The 16,017-nt window shown below is 35.6% G+C and overlaps 2 protein-coding genes across 2 annotated transcripts; one reads left to right on the top strand and one right to left on the bottom strand.

The window, feature by feature from the left end:
• Positions 1-683: 683 nt before the first annotated feature.
• On the bottom strand, positions 684-1,685 carry LOC143577245 (uncharacterized). The gene is made up of 4 exons (XM_077061131.1): positions 1,358-1,685; positions 1,193-1,281; positions 996-1,095; positions 684-915 (listed from the first exon to the last, which is right to left on the bottom strand). Exons 1-4 carry the CDS (start codon positions 1,601-1,603, stop codon positions 712-714), a joined length of 639 nt encoding a protein of 212 aa, XP_076917246.1. The 5' UTR covers positions 1,604-1,685; the 3' UTR covers positions 684-711.
• Positions 1,686-8,661: 6,976 nt separating this feature from the next.
• LOC143577230 (RNA cytidine acetyltransferase 1-like) lies at positions 8,662-15,398 on the top strand. Its single transcript, XM_077061122.1, has 26 exons — positions 8,662-8,924; positions 9,020-9,111; positions 9,789-9,957; positions 10,046-10,171; positions 10,326-10,499; positions 10,582-10,692; positions 10,888-11,021; positions 11,122-11,215; positions 11,355-11,453; positions 11,550-11,686; positions 11,807-11,904; positions 11,990-12,113; positions 12,200-12,287; positions 12,371-12,470; positions 12,558-12,610; positions 12,685-12,861; positions 12,966-13,003; positions 13,366-13,459; positions 13,558-13,737; positions 13,820-13,928; positions 14,011-14,083; positions 14,158-14,296; positions 14,378-14,506; positions 14,584-14,709; positions 14,870-14,935; positions 15,016-15,398. Exons 1-26 carry the CDS (start codon positions 8,820-8,822, stop codon positions 15,259-15,261), a joined length of 3,081 nt encoding a protein of 1,026 aa, XP_076917237.1. The 5' UTR covers positions 8,662-8,819; the 3' UTR covers positions 15,262-15,398.
• The last annotated feature ends 619 nt before the right edge of the window (positions 15,399-16,017 follow it).

The following is a 16,017-nucleotide window of genomic DNA, read 5'->3' as shown; positions in this document are numbered from 1 at the left end:
CTTTACGCTTGGTTGATTTGCTTTCACATGTTATAAAGGTGCTTGAATATATTGCAAAGGAAGAAACTGGCGGTTCCGGCCAAGATCAAGCACATGGCATTTTAAAATACTCATATTATCGATCGATGACAGTGGAAACAAAGAAGCATGCATCTTGTCTTTTGGTCTTATCTAGTAAAGTTAGCATTGATTTTGATTGCAATGACCTAAAGTTATATTTAAGTTGTATTAAATGAAGTGAAAATAAAATGAGTACCATTTAAGTTATAATAAATGTAGATGATATTATACCATTTAAGTTATATTAAATGAAGTGAAAATAAAATGAGTACACTTGTCGAAGAACATCAGCTGATGGTGCTGCAAGCCTGGAATTGTAGCACCTTTTCTAGTTAATTTCGGTCCATTTACTTATAAATGGTCAATTTGGCTTGTATATTGATTCAAACAGATTAAAAGCAACCACGATGTTAATTTTAAATGAATAGTTGCATTGTACAGCAACCTCGTCCATCGTGGTCATTCAAAGATTTAGACTACTATTGTGATATTATTTGTTTGCTTAAGTTCTAAAAAATGACAAAAATGTTTACGGGTAAACCCAACGTTTTCTCTAACCAATGAAACAAAAAGGCCCAGTTAATGAATAGAATTATAAAACCAACTATTCTAATCAAAATAAAATGTATCGCCACACATCTTCGGTACTCTCTATGTTGCACTCTTAACGTAAATTTCATCTCGTGACAATCTGCACATTGGGGCTGGCAAAAGACTCGACACAGCAGGCGAAGATGCATTGGTCAACCCACTGCAAAATACCACTGTATGCGGGTCAACAGAAATATGCTTCTGAATGGATATTACGCTGTCAACGTAGGCATCTCCAGAAGAACATTCAAGTCCATCAACAATCTGTATGGTCCAAAAGGTTTAGCTTAAATCACTAATATATATAATTATCTGTTAACACTAAACATGAATGATAATCATACCAGTGAACAAACACCAGAAATATCAATAGCATCCATTGAAACAAGCTCCAAAAGTCTATCCGGTGTGCATACAATAAACTCTGGCTCACAAGCTTTTAAACTATACAGTGAAAAAAGTTTTCATAAAGTAATGTTTTAGAGCAGTAATGTCCACACACATACACATACATACATATATATATATACACGTCACTTACCCATGAATTTGATGATCTACAGAGGCACCCGAATGCAGACTAACTGTATGTATTCCAAACGCCTTCAAAGACTTATACACCGCACGTACCTGCAAACTCTTAACTTATGTCCAATGCATCTTTCAAATATTACTATTTTCAAAAGGGCAAAAGTAACTAACTTACCTGTGTTGCTCTCTCTTGCGATGGTACAATGAGCAAAAGATATGGGCCAGTGAAAGATTCACCGTCTAGTTCCTTACTTGTGATAGTATCAACAGCAGTTGATCCAATCCAAGCAATTTGCTTATTGGTAGCACATCCACTTGTCTCCAATACATGCGTGCCACGTGTATAGCATCTCCAAAATTCAAATCCCCATGAGTCAAAGAACAAAGGCTTCCCTCTTTCAAATGCTTCATTGTCACGCATTGTATCTTGTACTGTTTTCAAACATGAAATTAAGAATTTTGACGGGCAACCTTCGTCGTCCAGTGTTGACTCTTTCGCGACCCCCGACATCTTTTGATCTTGATTTATCCCATTCGGTTTAAGATCACAGTTATTATCTTCTTTTGATGACAAAACTTTCTTAGCCTTCTTGGATTCAAGATTCATGTTTTTGTCATTAAATGGATCCTCTTGAGTTGGGAGGCTAAAACACATTCCCTACATCAACACAACATATAATATACATACAAAAATCAAACCTTAAGAAATCAACAAGATTAACAGATTAGTAAATTAAATTTGCATAAAAGATGAAATTCTAGATCCTACCACCCTTAACAATTACATGCTAAAAACAACTAGGCGTGAAAACTAGCCTAACCGCTCGCGAGCTAATCGATGTAAAGCTCGAAACAAGTCAAGCCTTTTCAAGCCCAAGCACAAGCCTTGTATGGGAAGCTCGCTTAGGCTCATCGAGCCTTAACAAGCTCTATCCGAACTTACAAATTTTTATTTTGTATCTAAAATTTCTACTAAACTATAATAACTTAATAATTGGTTTAACCCAAATATTTTAGCCCAAATGTATAATAATCAATTAATTATTAGCTAACATAAAAAGTAAGGCCCAAACTCATTATTTTTGTCCAACTTTTACGGCCCAAAATTATCAAGTGAAACCAAAAATCCTAAACCGCCCACAAACCCAAAACCGAAATTGATACGAACGGTTTTCAAAACTCCAAAACCAACAATTCGGTTTTTGGTTTGGTGTTAACACAAAACTGAACCGATCCTTGCACACCTCTATACCACTCGAGCCACGTTTAGGCCCGTTTAAGGTAAATTAAAAACGTATATAAATTAATTAATAAATAAATAAATAACAAACGAGCCCAGCCAAAGCCGAGCGCGAGCTTAAAAAACGACACTAGCCGAGCTCGAGCTTTAACTAGTGGTTTTTAAGCAGGAAATCGGTTTGATCTACATGTACAACATATGTTTATGTATACCTATAAGTCTATAAGCTATAACATACTCAACCATAACAACCTTAATCGATTATACCTGACACATTCTGCGTTTGCCTGATTGCCTACGCTTCTTGTGTGCAATAACAGCCGCTACGCGATTTGAAACGTTCGATGAATCGCTAATCATCGCATCTTCTCCTTTAGCCATTGTTGTTGTTGTTTAGATCTCGAACGACAAAAGGCGGTTATGAGTTGAGACTAACGGTTTTAGTTTAGTTTAGTTGCCGGAAGGAGGTTTGTACTTGTGGGTAGTTGGGTTGAGGGTATGGTTGGTATAAATAGTTAAACCCAAGGGTAGTTTTGGTATTACGTGGGGTATGTATGTAAAGGTTTGGGCTATTTATTTTATGACTCGGTTGGTGTTTCTTGGTTTGCACGTTAATGTTAAATAAGATACTTATTCAAGGTGTGTAAGTTGTTTAATATGTATTTGATTTTATTTTAGTTATCATTGATAAAGTTGAAATATAATTTATGGCGAGTTTCCTTTTCCTTTAATCTAGCTATCTAGAATGTGAGTGATGGAGCGGACTAATATACGAGCTTTATTTCGAGGACGTGCCACTTTAACACCCCACAGTTTTATGCTTGATGAATAAAGATTATTAGGTGAATTAGTGGCACGTCAGTGATCTAAATGGTCATTAAAAAAAATATACTGTTTTAATGTATGTCTTTTACTTTCAACTAGTATAATTTTTTAATGAAAATACAAAACATATAGTTTATAAAATATAAAAACAAATGTAATATAAGAGAATCATTAGAAGTTTGAATATAATAGAATTAGAAGGTGTTTTGCATTAAAAAAAGAAAAAAAAACTTTATTGGATTTTGATAATCCTTATTGACTGGTATTGGCCGATAATAATCCATGTTCATTTTATCGCCATTAGCGGTCCTAAATTTAAAAAAGTTGGCCCCCGGTGGTCCCTCGTTAAAAAGACTTAACGACGTTATACATTTTTCTGAATTTCAAACTAATGTTTTGGGGCTTTTCATCGGAATGAGGATACGGGTCGATAGATTAAAACTTAGTTTGAAATGGTGCTTCAAAAAGACGAAACAATGCTTCAATTCGACTGTTTGATCTTCCAAATAACAAAATCAAGCCGTTTGTATCACTATTTCAAGCTAAGTTTTACATCAACCGACTCGTATTCTTCTTCAAGTCATTTGTTAATTGATTAGCTTAACACTGCTAAAAAAGTTCAAGTCATTTATTGATTGATTAGGACGATATATGTCATCACTATTAATTCGTTTTAAACGGAATTGAAAATATGTAGAAATTGAGATGTCTGATTTAATTGATCTTTAAGATGTTACATTTAATTGAAATCATAATGGTTATATGTATTTATTACGAATAATGTTTATATAGTACTCATTGTGATTATTAATACTTTGTTTGATTATATATATAGGGTGAGATTACTGTACAATAATTGTTTAACGTATGATAGGTATGCGAATCACGCTCAAAGGCAAAAACAAAAATGCTCAAAAGCAAAAATACTAAAACGCTCAGCCAAAAACTAAACGTTTAGCAAAAAAAACTAAAACACTCAAAAACGGTTTTCGTGAAGAAAAATAAAAAAAATGATCGATTAACGATCCAAAACTGTTTATTTCGGTGAACCAATGATTAATTAGATATGTATTGACGATTTCGAGATCTTGTGATGTGATTTCATGAATCGATTTCATGAATATAATTCTTGTATATTATGTACGTAATTCTATCTTATATATTAATTTTATTTTTTGTTCATATATCTAAACTTCATATGCCTTTATCCCTCCCCATCCATTATTTTCATTCTTGATTTTATGTTAAAGAAAAGAAAATGGTGTGTGGTGGTGGTGGTGGTGGTGGTGGTGGTGGGTTTGTGTGTGTGTGGGGTGGGGGGGAGGGGGTTGTAACTGAGATGCTAAATAGGTTGTGTATTTGGTTTCGTAGACGAATTCTAACATGAAAAATAATGTTAGATGCATATGTTTGTCAACACATGATGTCAAATTGTTTGTTGATACGAACACGACTTATTTAACCCAACATTTAAGTTTATTTTAATCTTATTACATATTATCACTTTAAAATTTAAAAGTACGATATTCACAACTATATAGATGGATTACATTATAATACATGACGTGTGTTTCTCTTTTAAATTCTAAACTCTAAAACATGACATCCAGTCGTTAAGCACATGACATGAGAACAACCTTTTAATTATACAAAATTACATTTATATTGGTCAACATGCATGCTCGTCAGATTGACCTTGCTATGACATGTTAAGACTTAAGATAAACGTGTTTGTCGGTTCAACATGGAAATCAATCAAAAACCGGGAAATCATGTTAGGTATAGGTTGTATATATACATACATGCATACATAAAAAGATAGAATTCTTGCAAGAATTGTATCAACTTGATTATCAGACAATACAACGAGAAGAATACAAAAGGAACTATAGTGTTGAGCTGGCAATATAGATGTAATCGTATGAATAACTGGCAAGTGTGTAGAGGGGTTACATTTAAACTTTGATTTTCATCCAATTACATATTAGAACTCTTAACGATTATAAAAGTACGATTTACAACGAGAAATACACAAGTGTATAGAGGTGTTACGTTTAAACTCCAACGCATGATGCATGTTTCGACATAATGATCTGACTATGACTATATAACATGCAGGGGTTAGCAAACACCGGTTCACTTCAGTTTTTACACATAATCAAAACCGATAACCGATAATCAGCTTCTGAAAACTCCATAACGTAACCGACAACCTAACTAGCTTAGTTATTTCGGTCCGTATGTCACTTTTCGGTTCAATTTAATTTGTATTATATTCAAATGTTAGATGTCCTAAATTAAACCATTAACTAGAGGTGCACAAAAAAACCCGAACCCGGAACCAGAACCGAACAAAAAACCCGGAACCGAGGGTTTAAATACCTGAACCAATGCCGACCCTACCCTACCAGTAGGGTACGGAAATGATATGCATCTTAGTACCAAAACCCGTACCCAGAACCGGACCCAATTTGTACCCGGTAATACTTGAAAACCGAAACCGGATTTTCCAATACCGGAAACTAGACGTGCACAAATCGGGTACACTTGAAAAACCCGAACCGGTTCGGAACCGGTTTTTTTCTCACCGGGTAGGAAATGGCACCGGTTCCAGTTCCCGACCCGAACTGATACCCCGAAATGCCAACTTTTAGGAACCGGGTAGGGTAGGAACCGGTACTGGTTATTACGTAAAAACCGGTTCCACCGGTTTTTTTTGAATTTCAAATAATATAGCCGTTACAAACCGGTTCCAACGGCTATATAGCCGTTTTTTGACCGTTGGAACCGGTTTTGTTACTAAAAATATATTATTTACTTTCTATAAATAGCAAGGTATGGTGTGTGTACTTGTTAAACCACTTCCAAAACTATAAAAACACACTCCAAAACACAATTAAGCTTAAACCGACAACAAATGGCAACTAACGACGACGTTGTTATGATGTTCGAAACAACACGATGCCCCGATGTTTGGGTTCATTACGATTTGTGTCTCATGACCGACTCACAAGAGATGGCTCGTTGCAAATATTGCTCGAAGTTTCTTAGAGCAGGGTCCAACTCGACATTACGAAAACATACAAATAAGTATTGTCGAGAGAAAAGAAGTTTGGATGCTAAAAAAGCGGAAGTGGGAGAGTCGTCCGGCTCTACAACCCAAGCATCTACCGCCCGTGACAACGCTTAATCGTTGTAGAACACCGGATTAAAACGACGGACTTTTTTTTTAGTTTAAGTTGTTATGTTTAGTATCGTTTATGTTTTAATAATGTTTGTAGTAGTTATTGTTTGAATAAATAAAATGTTCGTCGTTATTAAAAAAGTAACAAAAAAATTAATCATGACATCTTAAGGTAGTACGACTTACATGTGTGTATCGCGGTTGTAGAGTTTCTTGAATCAACGACGTCAAATCCGGGTCATCAAAGTGGTTAAACAGCAAACCTCGTTGAATAACGAACTTTGCCATTCTATCTTGAACATGAGTCGTGTTGTAACGAAATAGCGTACCATCTTTACCCAAGTCAACTTAATCGGTCGCGCTAATCCCTTTCAAGGCCGGGCAATATGAATTCTCGATGTGCTTTCTCAAAGTCGAGTTGGAATCATGTTTTAATTGTTTTCCACATAGTTTGCAACGAGCCTTTTGATAACCTTCGTCATCCACAATCAAATCCCAATTCTTCCATATGTCTTCGTTGCGGTTATGGTTGACTACCGTTACAACCCTTGGGTCCTCCGTAGCAGGAACGGGGGCAACAAAAACACTCTTCTTAGCCTTCTTGTTAGTTTTTTTGATGGGTGCCATAATAATATTTAGTTGGATGGTTGGGTTTGCTAAAGGAGAAGTTTTTTTGTTTTGTTTTTGAGTTTGGTGGTGAAACAAGTAATGGAAAACAACTTATATATAGGTTTTGGGCTACAAGAACGGTTCCAACGGCTATATTACCTTGGAATCGGTTACAACGGCTCTTTTGTTTCTCAAAAACCGGTTCCAACGGCTATATTCCCGTTGGAACCGGTTACAACGGCTCTTTTGTTTCTCAAAAACCGATTCCAACGGCTATATTACCGTTGGAACCGGTTCCAACGGCTAGTTTGACCAGTGTTTGACCTTATTAAAAAAAACCCACCAGAATCGGTTATTTTGGGTAGGAACCGGACCGGGTATACTTAGGAACCGGGTTGGAACCGACTGGGAAATACAAATAGGGGAACCGGGTATAATATTCGGGTACAATAATACCCAAACCGGGTATTTGCTCCATCGGGTAGGAACTGGAACTGTTCCGGGCCGGTTCCACCGGTTCGGTTCTGGAACCAGTTTTTTTGTGCACGTCTGCCGGAAACCGAGTTTTTCAAGTACCCGATCTATACTCAGAATTACTCGAAAACCCCACTGAAAAATACCAGAAAAAAGTGCAGCCCCATAAAAACTCAATCTATACCCCGAAAAAAATCCTGAAAAAATCCAAAGTAGGTTTTCTTAAACTCGGAAATAGGGTGTTCAAATACCCAGCTTTAGAATAACTGTTTCTATGCTCGACCTACAACCGGTGCATAGGGTATGACCTTTAGAGACAATACTCGGACCCAAACCTGACCTCGTTATTGCCAATACCCGATTTTCCCTTATCCAGTCATCCCGAATCCAGTTTCATACCCGGAACCGGGTATTTGGAAAAAAACTATTTGTGCACCTCTACACCTCGACTAGAGGTGCATAAATCGGGTTTTTCTAATACTTGGGTTCGGGTATGAAATCGGGTTCGGGTATGACCGGGTATTGGAAAATCGGGTTTTGGCAAAATCCGGGTCGGGTTCAGGTTCGGGTCTGGGCATTGTCTTTAAAAACTATACTCTATGTATCGGCTTCGAGCCTGGTATAGATTTGGGTATTCTAAAACTGGGTATTTAAATACACTATTTTTGGGTATTGAAAAGACCCTATTGAAAAAACCCTATTTTCTGGTTTTTTCTGGCTTTTTTTCCGGTATTTTTCGGATATATATTGGATTTTTTAAGGAGTTGTACCTTTTAGAATTATTTTTCCAGGTATTTTCTGAGTAATATCGGGTATTTGAAAAACCCGGTTCCGGGTATTTGTAAAATCTGGTTCGGGTATGGAATCGGTTCGGGTTTTCGGGTATTACCGGGTACAAATCAGGTCCGATTTCGGGTACAAGTTTTGGTACTGAAATGCATACCCTATCCGTACGGGCACAGTCGGGTATGGGTTCAGGTATTAAAACCCGGGTATAAAAAACCGGTTTCAGGTATTTTTATCGGGCTCGGTTCCGGTTCCGGTTCCGGGTTTGGGTGTTTTTTTCACCTCTGACCTCGACGTCATTATCCCATTCCCAATTTGGGCTAGACTAACGGAGTAACCCTTGGACTTGAAGTCCTAAAATGATAAGCAGGCCTGTGTTTCGGCCCAAATTACACTCTGACCCTAAACACCAGTTAATTTAACAACCTCTTCTTCTTCACCCGCAATGCTGCAATTTCATTAACACTCGCACGAACCTTCAACCGCCAACCGATAATTAACTCACCGTCAGCAATCAGAATGAGGAAGAAGGTGGACGAACGTATCCGAACCCTAATTGAAAACGGAGTCAAAACCAGACACCGTTCCATTTTCCTTATTATCGGCGATAAGTCACGTGACCAGGTCACTCTATAACACACACACACACACTTGTTTGTATATAATTGTTTATACTGTATGTATTAATATTTAATATGTCTGTTACGTGTTGTGAACAGATTGTGAACCTCCACCATATGCTTAGCAAGTCAGTTAAAAAGGCTAAACCTAATGTACTTTGGTGTTACAAGGATAAACTTGAGCTTAGCAGGTGCTTATTTTTACTGATTTTGTTTTATTATATTTTTAGTTTTGAATTGATAAGGATTTGTTGAATTTAGTACATATTGTAGCTGTTACACACGTTAAATGCTGATTCTAGTTATTAATTTAGTTTTATTAAGTTTATTGAATCATTGTATGTGTTAAGATGCTGTAAATTTGCTTATCACACAGTTAACGAGCTGAGCTTGGCTCATTTTGACTTACCAGAGCTTTAGCTCGGCTCGTAAGTTCTTTTTTCTAAAGCTTGAGCTCGGCTGGTGAGTCGTTTTTACGAGTTTGGATTAGGCTTGGCTCGGCTAGTTTGTTATTTATTAGTTAGATTTGTATATATTTTTAGTTATTAAGTTGAGAAAAACCATAAACGAGCTTAAGCTCTGCTCAGGCTCATGTGCAGTGCCTTAAACGAGACAAAGCTCTGCTGTGCATTGTGAATATAATATATTATATATAAAAGTCCAGAAGAGTTAAAACTTAAAATTACACAATGCTCGACGAGCTTAAACTATCTTCCCATACGAGGCTCGGGCTCAATAACTAAACAAGCTTTATTTGAGGCTTGGGCTCGATAAGGCTCGGATTATTTTGAGCTTTTTGTTGATTCTATCGCGGAGTCTACCTAGAATGTTTCTGGCTAATTTTTTGTTCATTGTTTATGTGTCACAGTCATAAGAAAAAACGGGCCAAACAGGTCAAGAAGCTCATGACTAGAGGACTTTTGGATCCTGAAAAAGTGGATCCTTATTCACTTTTCCTTGAAACTGCAGGAATTACATATTGCCAGTACAAGGATTCTGAGAGGATTCTTGGAAATACGTTTGGCATGTGTATATTACTGGTAGATTGAAATCTATAATGTCTTTAACGTCAAGTTCTATTGTAGCTGGTACATTTTCATAAGCAAATGTTTTTTGTTCTTTTACCAGGATTTTGAGGCGCTGACACCAAATCTTCTGGCTAGAACTATAGAAACCGTGGAAGGTGGTGGATTGGTTATTCTGTTACTTAGTTCGTTGAAATCACTTACTAGTCTATACACCATGGTTATGGTATGTGTTGAATTACTTGCTTATTATACAAATAGCAAGTCTTATGAGTTTAATAGTTGTGTAGATAGCGTAATTCTCATTTAATTGTCTATGATATTTAATCTTGCCTTTTCATTAAATTTCTATTGTATAACTTGATTGGTGCTACCTGCAGGATGTTCATGAAAGGTTCCGAACAGAATCTCATGCTTTAGCCACCGGTCGCTTTAATGAACGCTTTTTACTTTCTCTTGCATCATGCGGTTCATGTATGGTTATGGATGACGAGTTAAACATATTACCAATCTCATCTCACATGAATGCAATAATACCAGTTCCAGTAGAAGAGGTAAATTACTGGTCTCTTTAACATTTTAGTGTTTTCTTAGTATCAGATCGATGAGATTTGGATCTAATTTTTGCAATAAAAGGACGCTGAGGGGCTTTCAGAAGCAGAGCGTGATTTGAAAGATCTGAAAGAGCAATTGAAAGATGATTATCCTGTTGGTCCGCTGATTAAAAAGTGTTGCACATTAGATCAGGTACTGATCCTTCTTATATTGCTTATTTTCTTCTTTATGTTTATTGGTACTTATTTCTACGTGATGTCGTTACTTATAACCATTCCAATATACCATCTTCTTAGGATTATTTCAATCAATGGTGTTTCTTGATTATGACATTTTTACTCTTTTTTGTACACATGCAGCTAACATATTGTAAATATTTTTATTTAGGGTAAAGCTGTAATTACGTTTCTTGATGCAATTTTGGATAAGACACTGCGTAGCACGGTGGCTTTGCTTGCTGGTCGTGGTCGTGGGAAGTCGGCTGCACTTGGTCTTGCAGTTGCTGGAGCCGTTGCTGCAGGGTGGCAATCTTACCTATTATTCTCTGACATTACATATCAGACTTTTTTATTTTTGTTATATGCTTTGATCTAATGCTTTAATGAACATACCATTCTGTAGGTATTCAAATATTTTTATTACTGCTCCTAGCCCAGAAAATCTAAAGACATTGTTTGAGTTTGTATCAAAGGGATTTGACATGCTTGAGTACAAGGTGAAAGTTGTTTATATTTCATATTTTATGATTATTTCAGGGCGTGTAACATGTTATTTACTGTATTTTGCTTGGTTTTGGTTTTTTGTATAGTTATGATTGTATTTGTTGTTGATATGTTTTACTGTCATTTGTTTAGGAGCATTTGGATTATGATATTGTCAAAAGCTCAAATCCAGAGCTCAAGAAAGCAACTATCAGAATAAATATATACAAACAGCATAGGCAGACAATTCAGGTTTTCATACATGCACAACTGCCCTCCTGGCATATTAATTATATTTTTTATATTACCGTAGATACTTATAAGTTATAACTATATGTGTCATTGCAGTATATACAACCTCATGAACATGGAAAGCTGTCTCAAGTTGAACTCTTGGTGATTGATGAAGCTGCAGCTATTCCACTTCCAGTTGTTAAGTCTTTACTCGGGCCTTATTTGGTTTTCCTTTCTTCTACGGTTAACGGGTATGAAAATATACATATACACGTATTTATATGTATTGATTTCTGTGTATTTGTGTTTGTTACAACTTCTCATATTTGCATGATCTGTAACTATCGTGTTGTTGTATATCTTTCATAAAGGTATGAAGGTACAGGACGATCTTTATCATTAAAGCTTTTGCAGCAGTTAGAAGGACAAAGTATAGCTTCTACAAAAAGCACAAAAGCAGATCCTTCTGGTATGATAAGCCCTTATTTAAATTCCATGTGAATTTATGTTAGCTTGTTTTAAAAGTTGATGTAATTAAATTTGTTTTAATGCAGGACGGTTATTTAGAAAGATAGATTTGACTGAAGCCATTAGATATGCGTCTGGTGATCCAGTTGAATCGTGGCTTAACAATTTACTTTGTTTGGACATAGCAAATTCCATTCCTAGCATTAACAGGTTAATTGAAAAAATAAAATGTGTGCGTTATTATTTTGTCTGCACTAACGTTATACTTATAATGTATCGCCTATTTGTGCAAGCAGGTTACCTCCTCCAAGTGAGTGTGATCTTTATTATGTTAACCGGGATACACTTTTCTCATATCATAAAGACAGCGAGTTATTTCTGCAGGTAGTTATGGTCTTGTTTGTTATTATTTTTTGTTTTTTTATTCATTTATATTAATGGCTTACAAGTTTTCATATGTTATGTAGAGAATGATGGCTTTATACGTTGCTTCTCACTACAAAAATTCTCCAAATGATCTTCAATTACTGGCTGATGCTCCAGCTCATCACTTGTTTGTATTACTCGGTACAAGCTCTTTGTTAATTCTCTATATTGTATTATTGTATTTAGTATGGATTTTGTTGATTTTACTTTTTTTTATTATGTGTGCAGGTCCTGTCAATGAATCAAAGAATCAACTCCCTGATATTCTTTGTGTCATCCAGGTTTGTTTTCATTTCTTCTAGAAACTTCATATTTAGGTAAACAATGGTGGTTGATTTGATTAATGGTTATACAGGTCTGTCTTGAAGGAAAAATTTCAAAGGCTTCTGCAATGAAAAGTTTAAGTGCTGGTCATCAGCCTTCTGGAGACCAAATTCCATGGAAATTTTGTGAACAGTTTCAAGATAACGACTTTCCGAGTCTTTCTGGTGCCAGAATCGTACGCATTGCGACACACCCAAATGCAATGAAGGTATGTTTTTCACCAGATTCACTTTCTTTATTATCTTTTATATTTTTTAATTCTTTTAAGTGCAACATGATTACATGAATGACGGTGATCTTATTATATTGCAGCTTGGATATGGTTCAGCAGCTATAGAATTGCTAGCAAGGTAGTGGATTTTTATCTTGTAAACGTACTGTTCAGGAACGTAAACGCACGGACATCACTTAGAATAGATGAATGAACATGAACAAACATTACTGAGCGAAAACCAAGTAAAAGTAAACGTGAACAAACAGTGCCGTCCATGTTCGCTCGTTTAGCTAACAGTGCTGTCATGTTTGCACTGTTTAACTAACAGTGCTGTCCATGTTCGCTTGTTTAAGAACAAACAGTGCTGTTCATATTTGTTCGTTTATTTAAATAAACGAACTTCCTGCTGAACGATTCACGAATGGTTCATTGAACTTTTGGTTTGTTTACAAGCCTATTAATCTGTTTCATTTATAATTTATAAATATTATGGTGTAGGTACTTTGAGGGTCGAATCATTCCCACTTCTGAAGAAGATGTCCTGATCAATCCTGAATCTTCACCTGTTAGAATTACAGAAGCAGCTGAGAAAGTAAGATCTTCTTACCTTTTTAACATATTTTTTAATCTAAACTTTTGTTTTTTTCTTAACTTATGACAAAACATTATTTGTATTAACTGTTCATACAGGTGTCATTGCTTGAAGAAAACATAAAACCAAGATCAAATCTACCACCTCTTCTTGTACACCTATCTGAAAGACGGCCCGAGAAGCTACATTATCTTGGTGTTTCATTCGGGCTTACTTTGGACCTATTTCGTTTTTGGAGAAAACATAAATTCGCGCCATTTTACCTGTGTGAAATTCCAGTTAAGTTCATATTGTTATTGTTAGTATTCTAACGTCTTTATTCTCTCTTTTAGAGGCTTAATCCTAATAATATGTTATCAGAATTCCGTAACTGGTGAGCATACTTGTATGATGCTGAAACCTCTGGAAACCGATGATATTGAAGTTAACGGATCAGATGAATTGGGATTTTTTGGTCCTTTCTATCAAGGTTGCTTATCTTATGAATAAACTTTGTTGGATAGTGCAATATATAAAGTATTTGAAAATAAATTTCTCTCGTATGTCTTTAGCTTTCAGGACGTCATTTGCTAGGCTTTTATGTTCTCCAAGATTTAATACCATGGAATACAAGCTTGCAATGAGGTACGCCTCTTGTGGATTTAAAAAAAAAATGTTCATGCATTATTATAATTATGTCATATTTTTTGTTTTTGTAGCATATTGGATCCAAAACTGAGCTTCACTGATGAAGACGCTTCAACAATTCCACATGAAACATACAGTGATATCCTTAAATCTCCAGTCAGTATGAAAAGACTGGACGCTTACGTGAACCAACGTGCTGATTATCACTTGGTAGCAAGTTTTCAAAGTAATAAAATTGATTTTTGAAACAAAACATAGGCTGATATTTGTGTATATTATTTTGTTTGACAGATTTCAGACCTGAAACTTTCGCTTGCATACTTATACTTCCAGGAGAAGTTACCAGTTCCGTTATCATATGCACATGCCTCTGTGTTACTATGCATGGGCTTACAAAATCAAGACGTGTCTTATGTTGAGGTTTAGTTTGTTTTTAACCGAACTCTTAACTAGTTATTTTAATTAATTTGTTTTTATATTTGATTCTTTTTTTGTAGGGAGTAATGAAGTTGGAAAGACAACAAATTATGTCATTGTTCTTTAAAGTGATGAAAAAGTTTCACAGATATTTGGATTCAGTATCCACAAAACAATTTAGTTCAACTCTGCCTCCAGTCAAAGAAGTAAGTAACAAGTTTAATTAAATTTAATTTTTATTTTTTTGAAAGGCAGCATTTCATTAAAACTCAACGAACTAGCAAGCGGCTAGAACGCATAACAAAACAACATACAACAGCAACAAATTTGAATTAATTTTCTTCAATGATTGCTATTTAATATCAGGTGGAATTGAGGCCCCACGAGATTACAGTGGAAGAGGATCTCGAAGAAGCTGCAAAGAAAGCCAAGGTTTGTTTGGTTGACCGTTGATGTAAATTGTCTTGATAATTGATATTTGAAGTTAAATTTGTTTTGTGATTGTATTTCAGGATGATTATAACGCAAACAATGGTGGTGCATTGAACCCAGAGTTTCTCCAAAGGTACGCGATTGCTGATAGGGATGTGGAGTTTGAGAGTGCTTTGAGAAATGGGGTGCCGGGTGGTGTGATTAGTGTCAGGTCGAGTAAAACAAAAGCGGAAAAACATGGGAAATCAAAAGATAATGATAAGAGTGACAAGAAAAGAAGCAAGGGTGGAAGTTCTTCCAAATCATCAAAGAAGAGAAGGACCTAATTATTTATAATTTGTGTTATTCTGCTCACAGTTTTGAAATGATTTTGTTAGTTTTCTAATTATAATGCTATGTTTGTAAGAACAAAAGGTCTTTGATTCTTAGACGGGATTGTTATGCTCGTGGGAGCAAATTTTTTGGCAAAATTGGATTTTATCTTGAAAGTTTCAATACTTGCTTCTAGGAGTGTTTTTTGCCTTTTTTTCTCGAGTTACGGGTTTTTGAGTCGGGTTCTTTGGGAAGTTAGCGATACCTGACTGATTTAAAGTTCGGACCGGTCGAGTATGGGTTAGTTCGGTCAGGTTTGGTTTTTGATTATTTGATTTTGAGTAACTTTAGAAAATCATTTCCATGCAACTTTTATTTATCTATGTTCAAACGCTACACTCTATCAACATACCTTAGAGGTTCCTAAATAATTTTAAATGAACGTATGCTATCACTTCCTGACTTGTATAAGTTTTTTAAGACTTCTTTTTTGGTCTTCAATGAATCCCGATTATCCAAAATAGCTTGATGACATTAAAATCATCAATAAACTTGTTTCGATAGTTATAGTAGTTGAAGGAAGATGCATGTTTTGACTCTTAAACCTATGATTTCCACACGTAAAACTTTGCTATTTATAGAATTAAGGCAGAAAATCAAGAAGTCAAATTCTCGATGGACTTGTAAACGAGTGTGAATGTGGTGTGTTATAATAATAATAATAAAATATATATATTGTGTTGCCATTTGCATTGCTTTGTTTTGGCGTT

The sequence above is a fragment of the Bidens hawaiensis genome, unplaced genomic scaffold (genome assembly GCF_021521415.1).
Source record: "Bidens hawaiensis isolate Kalapana, Puna unplaced genomic scaffold, B.hawaiensis_p1.1 tig00028495_1, whole genome shotgun sequence".
NCBI classification, from domain to species: domain Eukaryota; kingdom Viridiplantae; phylum Streptophyta; class Magnoliopsida; order Asterales; family Asteraceae; genus Bidens; species Bidens hawaiensis.
Note: the sequence above shows the minus strand (reverse complement) of the source record. Positions and strands in the feature narration are given on the sequence as shown.

What these genes read in the sequence shown, in the direction of transcription:
- LOC143577245 (XM_077061131.1), bottom strand. Translation starts at nt 1,603, where the DNA reads ATGCGTGACAATGAAGCATTTGAAAGAGGGAAGCCTTTGTTCTTTGAC. An exon ending in CGCAAGAGAGAGCAACACAG is followed by an intron (nt 1,282 to 1,357) that starts GTAAGTTAGTTA and finishes AAGAGTTTGCAG; the next exon opens with GTACGTGCGGTGTATAAGTC. An exon ending in TTTCTGGTGTTTGTTCACTG is followed by an intron (nt 916 to 995) that starts GTATGATTATCA and finishes TGGACCATACAG; the next exon opens with ATTGTTGATGGACTTGAATG.
- LOC143577230 (XM_077061122.1), top strand. Translation starts at nt 8,820, where the DNA reads ATGAGGAAGAAGGTGGACGAACGTATCCGAACCCTAATTGAAAACGGA. An exon ending in GCGATAAGTCACGTGACCAG is followed by an intron (nt 8,925 to 9,019) that starts GTCACTCTATAA and finishes TGTTGTGAACAG; the next exon opens with ATTGTGAACCTCCACCATAT. An exon ending in AAGCTGCAAAGAAAGCCAAG is followed by an intron (nt 14,936 to 15,015) that starts GTTTGTTTGGTT and finishes ATTGTATTTCAG; the next exon opens with GATGATTATAACGCAAACAA.